Below are 13992 nucleotides of genomic sequence, written 5' to 3'. Positions count from 1 at the left end.
GACCCCGTGGACTGTAGGCTCCTCTGTCCATGGAGTTTTCCTGGCAAGAATACTGGAGTGCGTTGCCATTTCCTACTCCAGAGGATTGTCCTGACCCAGGTATCAAACCCACATCTCTTACATCTCCTACATTGACAGGCAGATTCTTTACCACTATGCCATTTATGAAGCTACATATGCGAGAGTAGTTCTCTCATATTTTCACAAAAACTAAAACTGGATTTGTCATATGGAAGAAATGATGTCATTAACTCTTGGAAAGACCTCAACCATAAGTTCTTTTGCACTATTACCAAAATTAGACGAATATTCTACACAGAATGTGAGATCTAAACAGCCCCTTAAATTATCTATACTGGCAAACTAAGACTACCATGAAAGCAGGCATCTGTTCTTCAGGAATGTCTCTTAGGAACAAACATGTCTAATGCAATTGTCAATAGTACATGGATATTTTCATTGAAAATGTATTTAAATCTGCATACAAGGTAAAATGTGCACAGTTCATACATGTGAAAAGTTCTAGATAAGCTTTAGAAATCAAAAACAGGGAAGAGTTTAAAGTAATTTAATGAAAAGAAAAACTACATGTAATATTCTGTATATTTAGATGAAAGAAGCTTAGCCTAATACAGATCTTATTTTCTAGCCCAGATACTATTTCTTCAGTTGTGTGGCAAAAAGCTTACTGGTTCTGAAGAAGGAATTCATAGGGCCTGGACTCCATCTCAGGCCTGTCTGTGCTGATCGTGCGGCCACCTCTCCAGTGGACTCTGAACTCTGTGCTTAGCGCCTGTGGGAATGACAATGGAAGGATAAGACCCCCCCCTGGGCAGGGGAATCTTAAAGAAGAGAAAACAGACACTAATCACCCCTGCCTCCGGACACTATCTATCAGAATGTAAGCACAGGCTTATCGGTTATTAACTATTTGGAATGTAACTGCGGGCTTATTGATTATTGACTGTTTGAACACATAACACGTGAATGATGGGGTTATTGTAGTTGTATTTACCCTTCCTTTGTTTATGTAAGTCTCAAGGGAATTGGGATAGTGGGTTTGGACACATACACATGGGGTATAAAAGATTTTCACAAATGCTGGACGGGGTCCTTGGCTAAGAGGAGACTCTGCCTTGGGCCCGCCGGCGTAATAAACTGCACTTCACTATCTGCATTGTCCTTCTGAGTGAGTCTGTTTCCTGGAAAGTGTGGCTATAACAGTTCACTCACCATTCATTCATTCACTCAACAGTGACTTATTAAGTTCCTACTATGTACCAGGTGAGATTCTAGAATAAAACTTATATACTAGTGAAGGGAAACAGACAATTATAAAAAAAAAAAAAAAAACTCACAGAACTTACATACTAGACAATTATAAAAAAAAAAATAAATTCAATTCCATATTTAAATCCAGAAGTTTTAAATGTCAAGCAAATGATCTGAAAATGTTATAGTCTTGACCAAGCTTTAATATTCTTCATGTAAATTATGGAATGTTGGTCTGAACAGACTTAAGAAATATTAACTCTAGCAAGAATTCTGAATTTCTAATAGACACAGGTTCGAGTGAGAATTTTAAAGTGGGACAGATGAGAAGCGTGTCTTCTAGTAGGATTTTATTTTTAATGAACTGAAAGAGGATTGGCCCCTGATTTTACTGAAGCAAATTAAATATTGGGCATTTGCTCTAATCATGTAACAAAATGTATTTTCTAAATGAAGTTTATAAAATAAAAAAAGCTTTTCATCTAATTTGGTGGCTTAGAAAAGCCAGTCTTTCCTGGAACCACACATTTTGCTTTCTCCACAGAGTGCTCCTCTGAGAAAGGTTTAAAGGGAAGCACGTGTGTGTGGGAAAACAGGGCCTGGGGCTCTGGGGCTCTTGCTGGGCTCTGCCAGGGTGCAGACAGCTCTACAACCTTATTTAAACCATCACCTAATTTAAACCTTACAAACAACCCACCCAGACACGCAAAGAAAATGACTGGAAGCAGAGAGTTAAGTAATTTGCCCCTGGTTTGCACAGCTAGTGGGTCAATGGGAGAATCTAGGTTTGAATTTAGGTCTGACTCAAGAGTCCACCCTGGAGGAGGGCACAGCAATCCACTCCAGTGTTCTTGCCTGGAAAATCCCATGGATAGAGGAGCCTGGTGGGCTACAGTCCATAGGGCCCCACAGAGTTGGCCATGACTGAAGCGACTTAGCATGCACGCACGTAAGCGAGTCCATAAACCCTCAACTACTTCACTGGGACCTCTCTCAGTTGAGAAATATCTGGTGAACTTGAATTTCAATTGAGACAACATTATGGGCCATTTGACTATTTCCCTAAAGTGAACTGCTCAAGTGCCCTGGATAAACTCCTGGCATTTGACAGGCTTGTTTTAACAATGCTGGTCAAAGATATTTTGTCCCAGTGCTTTTGTTTTTCACTGTGGATCTTCACTGTGGGTTTTGCCTTAAATTTTTTATTCTTACTTTAAGTTTGTTAATAAACCTTATCAAAAGGAAATTCATGACATAGTTAAATGCTAAGAGACCAGGGGACAAACTTAGGGCTGGAAATAGTGACCTGGTTTCTCTAGATATTACAGTAAAATTACTGATTTTTAGGCCACTGTTTATTTTTGTACCAGAAGTGTTTGACTAAATTAGGTTACAGCCTGTAGGCCCTTCACCTGTCTCTCACATAAATAAAATTTCCCAAGAGTGGCCTCTCAGCCCTGCTCATTGGATGACTGACAGAAAAACATTTGAGCTAGTAAAAATTACCTTTTTTTTGTTTGTTTCAGGAGAAACTCGGTTCCCTCAAATGAGTGTGGGTGTGATATAAAGATCTGCTCAAAGCCAAAGGTAAGTGATAAAATGTCTCTGAAAGGATCCTTCTATGCCTCAGACTCTTTGATTATAGGATATGGAATTGAAATTAATGAGACATGTTTCACATAAATGAGCAGATCTAAGATTAGAAGTATATCATGATTTAAAGACAACTCCAAATTTATTTTTAGGCTACATGAATCTTTCAAGGTTCCAGAGTTAAAAAAAAAACACATACTCTGGTTAGTTTAAGCAAAAAAAAAAATTTTTTTTTATTAAAGGTTTTAAGTAGTTCTCAGAATCTTAGTGAGGACAAGAGAATCAACCATGGATGCTCTGAGACCAGGAGCTACACGCAAGTTACCTAGGAGGATGGCTCTAGAAGATACCCCACTATCCCTGTCTCTTTAAGTCCAGACAGCCCATCTTCCACCCCCAGTGCTAGAAACTAAAGGCTACTGCTAGGGCCTCTGGCCACGGTCTCTAGAAGGTGCTGCTTCTCCGTCTACCTGTCAGGATGGATTCTGTAAGGTACCGTGCTCACTTCCCTGAGTTCTCGGTCAGGTGGGTCTGATTGGCAGAATCTGGACCCTACATCCTCAAATCTAAGGTGCCAAAAGAGTTTATGACTTCTCAGGAGAGCAGACTCTTAAATTAGTACATTCTCCAAATACAGAATGAGCCCAAAGGTAATGAGTAGCCACATAGCATGACAAATGCCCCCTTCAGTGAAGCAGTATGACCTCAGCTTCCCCTCCATGCCTGGGGAGACTGAGTCATGCCTTGCCAGGGTAGTTAATGCTCCACGGGGCCGACTCATGACCAGTGGGAAAATGAGGAGTGGGGAAGAGCTAACACATAAATTCCTTCCTTTTCCCGTCCCCTGATTGGCTGCCTTGAGATGCAGTAGCTTATCTGGTCTTACTGAACACATCCCATGAGATGGAGCTTTAACTCTACATGTTACCAGCCACAGGCATACTCCAGCCTCCCTCACTACATGTCTCCTCACTGTTGCTTTCCTGATGGCATCTCCTTAGAAAGCGGCAGCTCATCGGCTTTTCCTGTAGGCTTCTTACAACCCAGACTACAGGAGCATCTCTTGCAGATGCAGTACATTCTCACTAGAGTCAATTGTTTTTTCTTGATAACTGGTAATAGCAGCTTGTGCTGACTTGTAAACCTGTGTTTCCTTTAACTGTCACTCATTTTGAAACTTTTCTATTATCTCTATTTTTTTCTCATGTGCAAAAAAAAAGGGAATTATTCACTGGGTAGGGTTGGGCTGTGAGAGCGGCAGCGGACGAATTAACTGGCTTCTAGTTAACTGGCTTCTAGTTAACTGCCCTCTAGTTAACTGCCCTCTAGTTCCCTAAATGAGCCTTTGTGTCTCATTTCTCTGTGCCCTCTCTCAGATTATTTTCTCTTCTAAAAAGTTGTTTGCCCTTTCTTTGTCCTTGAAAACCGACCTTGGCTGTCTCCTCTTTAAGAAAACTGTCTTGAGGACCTCTGATCCCAAATCTAATTTACATTGGGCTGGGTATTCCCATGATATACTGTATGTCGTATTTATGTGGGCCATGCTGGACGTCACTAGTTGGTTTTCCTTGAAAATCTGTCTTCCCTAAAGGGTCGTAAGCGTTTTAGGGGCAAGGACATGTCTCATTTGGCATTGTAGCCCCAGCTTGAATCAGTGTAACTGGCACTTAATGATTAGTCAATAAAACAGCTGCTGAATATGTGGTTAATACTTATGGGATGACTCATGGAATAATTCCATTCATGATCCCTGTGCCATGCTGTGGCAGTGCTTGGGAAAGCCCCCATCCAAGCCCTTTCCTGGCTGGAAGAGCTGCTCCACCCTTGCACCCAGCTAAGAGGTGGTAATTGCACTGCAGTGTCCTACTTGACAAACCCCAGTAATTTCCCCAGGAAGGAAGAAAGCTCTATGAAAGGATCTAGTGTCATATCTGTGCTTGATTCCTGAGTGAGTGAATGAGGGTGATAAAAAAATATAAGTGTAAATTCACCTAGGATTAGCTTCATAAATGACCAGTGGTTTTGTTATCCACATACCACTTGGCCAGTGGACAAAAATAGTTGTTAAAAAAAAGACACTTAATTGCTCTCGTATTTGGTAACTCTGTCTAAAGTTAGTCCTCATTTTGTATATGTGTCCAAATAGGTTCTAATTTTCTGTTTAGAAGAAGTGGGAAACAGGAAGATGGACAGGGCCACAAAATGCAGGGTTTGTAGGTCATTTAAGGAGTCTTGTCACACACAATAGGGAATAATAGATTACCAAAGACGAACAAGATTATTGGTAAACATTAACTTGTTAACTTCAAAGTTACAAGTCTCTAATCTTTTGGTTTACATTCTGAAATAAGTAGTTGAGTTTTTTAACTGTTTATATCATATAGAAATTAGTAGTATTAAAAACTATTCTAACAGTTTTCACTAAAAAGACCTCTTAGGTTTAGTATAAAATGTGGGAAAGTGAAATCTATTTGAGAGACTGAATGTCAGTTGACTGTATTTGAGAATCTGAATATGGGAGTGAATGTTTTTATTTTCCTGCCTGGCTTTTAACTGGTATGTGCCTTCATACCCTAAATGCTGGTATATCCTAAGAAGAACATTCTAACTTTCATGCATAAAAGATGAAAATATGTTCTTTTGTTAAGAATCAGTCTCTCTACTGTTGTTTATCGTTTCTCAGGTGCCATCTGGTGGATAAAAACTAAAATGCCGTTTTCTGTTTAGAAATGAAACAAAGATGAGGTTCTCAAATTTCACTGGTAGGAAGACATTGAAGAATACGAACTGAATTGGTTGAAGATTAATTTTGCTTACACTTTTGGTGTTCGGTTTTCTACATTAAATAGACATTCTGGGGTCAGACGTAATGGAGAGGACACGCTAGTGCTCTCCTGGATTTGGTAGGCTTTGAGTTCTGCTCAAATCTCTCACAGTAAATAGCAAGATGATTTGCTTTTGTTTTTGCTTTTCTAAAGAGCTTCCAAGTTAAAGGACGAGATTAGCTATAGATAGAAAAGAATCAGATTGTTCCTGGACTTCTCGGTGGCAATACTGGATATAATAGAAAAGAGAACAGTATCTTCAGTGTTTCTGAGGGAGAATTTCTTTCTTTCTCTAGAGCACTGTACTGAGCCAAGCTCTCCTTCAGGTACAGGCAAAATAAAAGCACTTTCAGACATACCTGGGTAAGAAAGTTATCCTTTCGTATGAGTTCTCTCTAAAAGAGTGACTAATTTCAATGTCATCTTTGTTAGGACCTGTGTTTCAGTTTAACTTTAGGTATTTTCCTTTTTTGCTATTGCAATTTTGGTGTTTATTTCTTTTTTTTTCTTTTTTAAAATTGGCATATCCATGATGTCTTCTGACTGGTTGTTTCTATGAATGAAGGCAGTTCATTTTTGCACACTAATCTGGTATCCATCCTTCTCATAAATTCTCATATTGTTTATAACAGATTTTTAACTGAGTTTATTGGGTTTTGCAGGTATACGGTTATCTATGAATAATAATAATGTACGACTCTTCTAGTGTTTATACCTCTTATATATTTCTCTTGTCTAATTGCATTGGTTAAGCCTCTAGAGTTACGCTAAATAATAGTGGTGACTGTGGACATAATTGTCTTGTTGTTGATTTTAATGGGAGTACTTCTAGTGTTTCCTAACTAAACATAAACACTGGCTTTTAAGAAATATGGATCTTTCCTATATTGTGAAGATTTTTAAAATTAATTATGGATGTTGAAATTCATCAAATGCCTTTCCAGCACATTTGAAGAAAATTGTATACTTTTTCTCCCTTTTAACCTATCTTATCAGCCAGAGTTCACTTGCAGAAAAGTGAAAGGGAATTAATACAGGGAATAAACTGCTTATGAATCAGTGGAGAGCTAGAGGTGCAAGCTTCTCTGGGAATATCGCCCAAATCCACACTGTAGACCTAGCCCACCAGGAGACCCACTCCCCCTGCCACAGTAGGAAGTCACGCCTCCACTCTTAGCACCAAGAGCACTCTGTCTTCATGTGGTCTGGGAACAAGCAGTTGCTACCAGAATTCTTACCTGCAGGCACATACCTCTCTCTCTCATACCTCTGAATAAGGAAACTGATGCTAGAATTGGCAGCTGAGGGGTTTCACTGCATCTGCCGTGACGTGTCCTGGAAAAATGTGCCTCACCACCGTGCTTTCCCCTACTCAGTTGAGTTCTGAAGTGGAATTCCACACAAATGCATCTGATTAGCAAAATAGATTTTACGTTGTGAACCCTAACTACAAGGGAGCCTGGGAAAGGAGGATTCTGAGCTTTTCAGTCTCTGCAGTATATAGATGCTGAGTGAGCCAATGAATGGTACCCAACCACTTCGTAACACAGGGAATAATATTGAAATGTTCTTATGATACTGGGTGGGGGCAAAGTAGTTTTCTTTTAATTCTTCCAATATGTTACTGGATTCTGTTTGCTGAAACTTGGTAAACATTTTCTGCAGCAATATTCATAGCTAATTTCTTTTTTGTGCTATTGCTGTCAGTTTTTGGTAACAAACATATGCTGCTATTAGAATTTGGAAGTTTCCCACTCTTTATCTCTGCTCTGGAACAATTTAAAATGCATCAGAGGCTGTTTGTTCTGTTAAGTTTCATAATATCAGTCTGTGAAGTCCTCTGGGCCTGGTGCTCTTTGGGAGCCTACCATTTTAATATTTTTTCCTTTTTCTTAGGTTTTTAATATTTAATTTAGATTTTTAATTTTCCAACTTTAGTAAATTGTATTTTCTTAGAGCAATGATCCATTTCATCTGGATTTTCAAATTTATTTGCAGACAGTTGTGAGCAAAGTTGCCTCCTGTGATTCTTTTTTTTTTTTTTTTCATTTTTCTTATGTATGTTTAGTGGGGCTTTCTTGATTTTAATTCTTGATCAGGTTAGCCAGTGATTTATCTGTCTTAACTGGTTAAATTTATTCATTAGAATTGTCATTTCCCTGTTTTTTATTTTTTTTTTTATATTTCTTAATTCATTTCTCCTTTTTTCCTGTTTTGATTATTGATTTTTCCCCCATCTTCTTGAGTTGAGTGGTTAGTTCATTTATTTTTATTCTTTCTTATTTATTAATATAACTACTGAAATTACTCATTTTCTTCTGAGGATGGATTTAGCTGTATTCCATGTATGTTGGTTTGTAGTGTTACCAATGTATTTTAATTAGATTGCAGTTTTAGTTTTCATATTTTCTTTGACTTGGGAGTCTTAAATATTTATGTAATAGAGTCTTTATATGTTTTCACTTTTGTATATGTGTGTGTGTGATCAGAGGATTATATCTGCATTGTTTCTGCTTTTTGACATTTATTGAGGTTTTGCTGGCCGAAATATATGGTTGTTTTTGTGACAAAAATGACCCACTTCATGAGTGTTAAAAAAAAAAGTATAATCTATGTTTTCAATGAATACATTTCAGGATATGTCAATTAGAATTATCTTATCAATCTATCATCTAATCTACTCCATACTGAAAGCTCCTGTCTGTGCCCTTCTTCATAGTCTCCCCATGGCCTGACAGCCTTAAAGAAGGAAAACAATTCTGCAATAGATGCCTGATAGCTACAATCCCAAGCTCTGCCAAGTAAGTGAGCATCCCTGCCTCCCAAGCTAAGGACTAGCCTTTGTGGAAATATGGACAGACAGAGGAAGCAAATCTTATTCATTTACACTGACCAATAGCCAAGTCAAGCACACACTTGGCTGTACATATTTGTTCAAAACCAAAACCTTTCCTTTCTTTCTTTCTTTCTTTCTCTTTTGATTCCACTAAGGTTTCCACCAAGTACTTCTGCAGTCAGATCTATATCACCCTCTGAGCAATCTTTCAGTGCTGCCTACTTCCTTGCCCAAGTCAGGGTGGGCTGTCCACTTCCCTTGTATTTTCCTGTCCTTGGAAGCCTGGTTTGATAGCTATAGTCTTTCATTGATAATGGCCTTAACACTTACTGATTTTCCTTCCAATGTGAGCAAGTCATATAGTGTCTTTGTGCTCCAAATTATGCCTATCACTAGACATTTCCTTTCTGTTATATGTTATAAGCACTGGAGAAGGAAATGTCAACCCACTCCAGTATTCTCGCTTGAAGACTTCCATGGACAGAGGAGACTGACAGTCCATGGGATCGCAAAGAGTCTGACACCACTGATCATGCATGCATGCATAAGCACCATCTGGGGCTTCCCCTGTGGCTCAGCAATAAAGAATTCACCTGCAGTGCAGGAGACACAGAAGACGCAGGTATTTTCATGATGTACAATTTCTTAGCTTCTGCATTTATATAAAGAAATGTTTTTGATTTAAAATTTTCAAGTAAAAGTAAATATGTCATTGAAAATTTATTGTGTTCCTATGAGCTCGGAGCTCCTGACATTTTTTTTTATAAACCCAAGGGAATATATGATATGATACATGAGTTTAATTTTCTATCCAACTATAGAAGAATGACCCTGCGACAACTTCTGAAATTAATTTTTAATGGTAGGTTCATGTTCATCAGATGGGTTTGAATTTTCAGGGAAAAGTGCTCTATTGGGATTAAGGGGTATAGTCATAAAACTGTCAACCATACTAAAGATTTTTCATTTCCTAAGGCTGATTTGAATGATGTAAACCTAGGACCCCCCGAAAAAGAATAATCAACATCCATTCAAACATAAGTGGTTATCTTCTTTATTTTTACTTGTCTCCCAAGAAAAAATATTTTTCAAAAGAAGAAAAGAGATTAGAGGTTTTTTTGTTTGTTTTTGTTTTTGCTTTAGAAAAATAAGTTCTAACTATTAAGTCAGATCCAGGCTTGATGCTTGGCTCTGCCATATTCTATCTATATTATCTTAGAAAGTTTATTGACTAAGATTCTCAAACTTCATTTATTTATATCAAAGAGTAGTTGTCTGTGTTGATAAGAGTGTTTGGCACACAATAGGCCATCAAAAGTAAGGATTATTATTTTTAAAGTAAATATTCTCATTTTTCCCTTTTATCTAGACCTACTTTCAAAATGTCTTAACAGTTTCATTTGATGTAAAGATCCACTGTTGTTGCTTTGGCTATTGTTGTTGTTACTATTCAACAGTAAAGATTTTTGGCCCATCCCTAGGGAACTGACAGCCTGTTGAAGAGTATATGGTTAAGGAACTCTAACATTACCAAGGAACTATAAAAACAAGTGCTGAAATACTGGGAACTCTTTAAATCACTTTCTCTTTTCAGTGTCTAGAAATATAGCTGTTTAAACAGTTGAACATTTTGCATGGGGATAGTCATTTAAAAGTTAGTGGAAGGAGTTCAGCTGTTTTTATTTGAGAATGAATGAAAATTGTGGAGAAGTTATCATCTCTTACATAGGTAATAGGGCTTGCCTGGTGGCTCCGTGGTAAAGAATCTGCCTGCAGTGCAGAAGACCTGGGTTCAATCCCTGTGTCCGGGAAGATCCCCTGGAGAAGGAAATGGCAACCCACTCCAGTATTCTTGCCTGGGAAATCCCATGGACAGAGGAGCCTGGTGGGCTACAGTCCATTGGGTCGCAGAGCTGGACACAGCTGAGCGACTAACACTACATAGGTAATATCGGTTAGTTTGTATTCTAATTTCTGAAGTCAATATGAAACAACCTTGTTCTAGCCCTGTCAGTTTATACTGATGAATTCTATAGCTCACCATACAATTATCCATTTGTTAGTGTTTAACAAGGTAATAGATGGGGAAACAGTAGAAACAGTATCAGACTTTATTTTTTTGGGCTCCAAAATCACTGCAGATGGTGACTGCAGCCATGAAATTAAAAGACGCTTACTCCTTGGAAGGAAAGTTATGACCAACCTAGACAGCATATTAAAAAGCAGAGACATTACTTTGCCAACACAGGTCCGTCTAGTCAAGGCTGTGGTTTTTCCAGTGGTCATGTATGGATGTGAGAGTTGGACTGTGAAGAAAGCTGAGCGCCAAAAAATTGATGCTTTTGAACTGTGGTGTTGGAGAAGACTCTTGAGAGTCCCTTGGACTGCAAGGAGATCCAACCAGTCCATCCTAGAGGAGATCAGTCCTGGGTGTTCATTGGAGGGACTGATGCTGAAGCTGAAGCTCCAATACTTTGGCCACCTGATGTGAAAAGTTGACTCATTGGAAAAGACCCTGATGCTGGGGGGAATTGGGGGCAGGAGGCGAAGGGGACAACAGAGGATGAGATGGCTGGATGGCATCACCGACTAGATGGACATGAGTTTGAGTAAACTCCGGGAGCTGGTGATGGATAGGGAGGCCTGGCGTGCTGTGATTCATGGGGTCGCAAAGAGTCAGACACGACTGAGTGACTGAACTGAACTGAACTGAACTGAAGAAGGTAATACAAATATTTTGTTACTAATTAAGCCTTATATAAAAGAATAAATCCAGTGCCCAGGCATAAGAGTATATGTGATTTTGCTTAACTGCCTGGAGCAGTTCCACACATTTTTAGCATATTATTCTGTGACTTTGGGATGGATCATAACTGCTTCATCATGTAATAGTGATCTCTACATAATTATTAAGACAAAACATTTGCCTCTTCTAAGTCCTTGTTTCATGATCTGACTTTGTGCTAGTTGCTTCAGTTGTGTCCGACTCTGCGCGACCCCATGGACTGTGGCCTGCCATGCTCCTCTGTCCATGGGATTCTCCAGGCAACAATACTGGAGTGGGTAGCCATGCCTTTCTCCAGGGGATCTTCCTGACCCAGGGATCGAACCCAGGTCTTTTATGTCTCCTGCTTTGGCAGGCAGGTTCTTTACCACTAGCCCCACCTGGGAAGGGGAACCCAAATTGACAGCCTTCTTCTGTCTTCCTGTCTGGAGTAAGTGTGAGAACTAGAAACGGATAACATGATCTCTATTTGCAGATAATGTAACTGTATAAAGGGAAACCCTAATGTAAAAATATAAAATTAAGAAATCATTCTTAATTGTACAACCAAAATTAACAATTGATTAAAGTAGCAATATAAAAAACTAACAAAGAAAAATCAATAATGTTTATATATCCAAAGAATAACACTAGAGGATATCAAGGGAGGGTAAATCACATCTGTAGTTGCAATAGAAAATTCTTAAAACCTAGGAATAAGTTTAAAATATTCATTCTTTAAACATGCAAAAGTAGACTTGAACAAATGAAAGGCATACCTTTGTTCATGGGTAAGGCAACTCTACATAATACTTAAGTAAATTCTTCCCAAGTTAAGAAAAAATTTAATGTAATTTCATTAAGAATATTGAGATTCTTCTCTTAAAATAGACTCTTGATTCTTTTGGGATCAGGAAAAGGTAGAAAAATCCCATAAAGAAGAACAATGAGAGGAACTAGCCCTGTATGATACTAAAACATTTTATTGTTGCCCTGTAAATTAAAAAAAGCATGTTCACTGATACGTAACTAGATATACAGAATGACAGACTAGAATAAAAAATTTAACATAGAACAATTATATGGGAAAAGTGATACTCAAATCACTGGTGAAAATATACTGTTTTTAATACATGTTTTTGGCATAACTAGATAGCCATTTGGGAAAAGTAAAATTGAATCCATATTTCACCCTGGATACCAGAATGAAATCCAAATAATCCAGATATCTAAATGTAAAAAATAAAACTGCAAAAGAAAACAAAGATTCATTTCTTTATAAACTGGAAGTGAGAAAAACCTTTCCAACTATGATTATCAATCCAGAAGCATCAAAGAAAATACTAAAACACTGACAGACTTGACTCCATAAAAATAAACTTTTTCAAAGCAAAGGGGGGAAAAAAGCAAAAGCCACTAATCAAACTAAAATACAGAAGAAAATATTTGCAATTTATATCACAAAATTAAATTATAACCACTTAAGTGATAAAGAGCTCTTAAAAACTGGAAAGAGAAAGACCAAATACCATTGAGGAAAGATATGAACAGAATTTAAAGAAAAAGCCGATGTCCTTCAAGTTACAAAAAAGAGCTTCATTCATACAAAGAGAAAGGCATATTAAAATTACTGACACATACTATTTCTCACCTATTGAGATAGTCTAAAATACAAAAATTTGAAGAACTGTGATGGCAAATAATAATGAAACAGGCACCCTTAGGCAATGCTAGTGGGAGTGCAAAATGGTACAATTTTCTATGGAAGGGAATTTAGCAATGTCTAACTACATTGCCTTTGCCTTTATCATTTGACTCAGCAATTCCACTGAAGGTACACTTCTCCCGATTATGAAATACAAATGATCATTTCTTGTGTGGGAGTTCAGGGCAGGCCACCCCAAAGTATGCTACTTTGACACATTGATTGTTTTGAATTCAAATTGAGAAACAGCCAGTGCAAGAAGGACATTCTGACCCTGCCCTCTTCCCCCTGAAATCAGGAAATAGATCTCCCATCGAAAAGGCAGCCTCTGAGCACCAGGGCATGGGACATCTTCATGTCCAGGGATAGAAAATTCAAGACGAGACGACTCCGTTTCTTCACTCATCAGTACCCAAGCCTGAGTGTCTTTGTCAATTCTTCACAAGAAATTTATTGTTTCTTTGTCTAAATAATATAAAAGCTGCCTGCTTTAGTCATTTCTTTGAGTCTTAGTGAACTCCCATATGTGTGGAGTTAAAATTTGACCATTTTCTGTTAATCTGTCTCATGTCAATTTAATTATTAGACTACAAGAAGAACCTAGAAAGTCAGAGGAAAAAATTTCTTCCCCAACACTGTAACTGCAAAAGATTGGAACATAACCTATCCTCAGTTTGTCAATAGATGATTGAAAGTGAAAGTGTAGTTCCTCAGTTGTGTCCAGCTCTTTGAGACCCCATGGACTATACCCCGTCAGGCTCCTCTGTCCATGGGATTCTCCAGGCAAGAATACTGGAGTGGGTTGCCATTCCCTTCTCCAGGGGATCTTCCCAACCCAGGGATCAAACCCAGGTCTCCTGCATTGAAAGCAGATTCTTTAGTGTCTGAGCTACCAGGGAAGCTAGACAGATGACTAACTGAGTAAAATAAGAGCATTGTGGTGGTTTTCAGTCACTGAGTCATGTCCGACTCTTTGTGACCCCATGCTCAAATTCAT

At 38.3% G+C, this 13992-nt stretch overlaps 1 protein-coding gene across 1 annotated transcript in view; it reads left to right on the top strand.

Annotated features, from left to right (window-relative positions):
- CCDC112 (coiled-coil domain containing 112) overlaps positions 1-13992 on the top strand; it is a 126833-nt gene that overhangs the window by 81435 nt on the left and 31406 nt on the right. The window contains exon 3 of the mRNA XM_043470639.1: positions 2799-2859. Coding sequence (XP_043326574.1) covers positions 2799-2859 — 61 coding nt within the window. The remainder of the gene's footprint in view (positions 1-2798; positions 2860-13992) is intronic.

Source organism: Cervus canadensis, chromosome 6 (genome assembly GCF_019320065.1).
Source record: "Cervus canadensis isolate Bull #8, Minnesota chromosome 6, ASM1932006v1, whole genome shotgun sequence".
In the NCBI taxonomy this organism is placed as follows: domain Eukaryota; kingdom Metazoa; phylum Chordata; class Mammalia; order Artiodactyla; family Cervidae; genus Cervus; species Cervus canadensis.
Note: the sequence above shows the minus strand (reverse complement) of the source record. Positions and strands in the feature narration are given on the sequence as shown.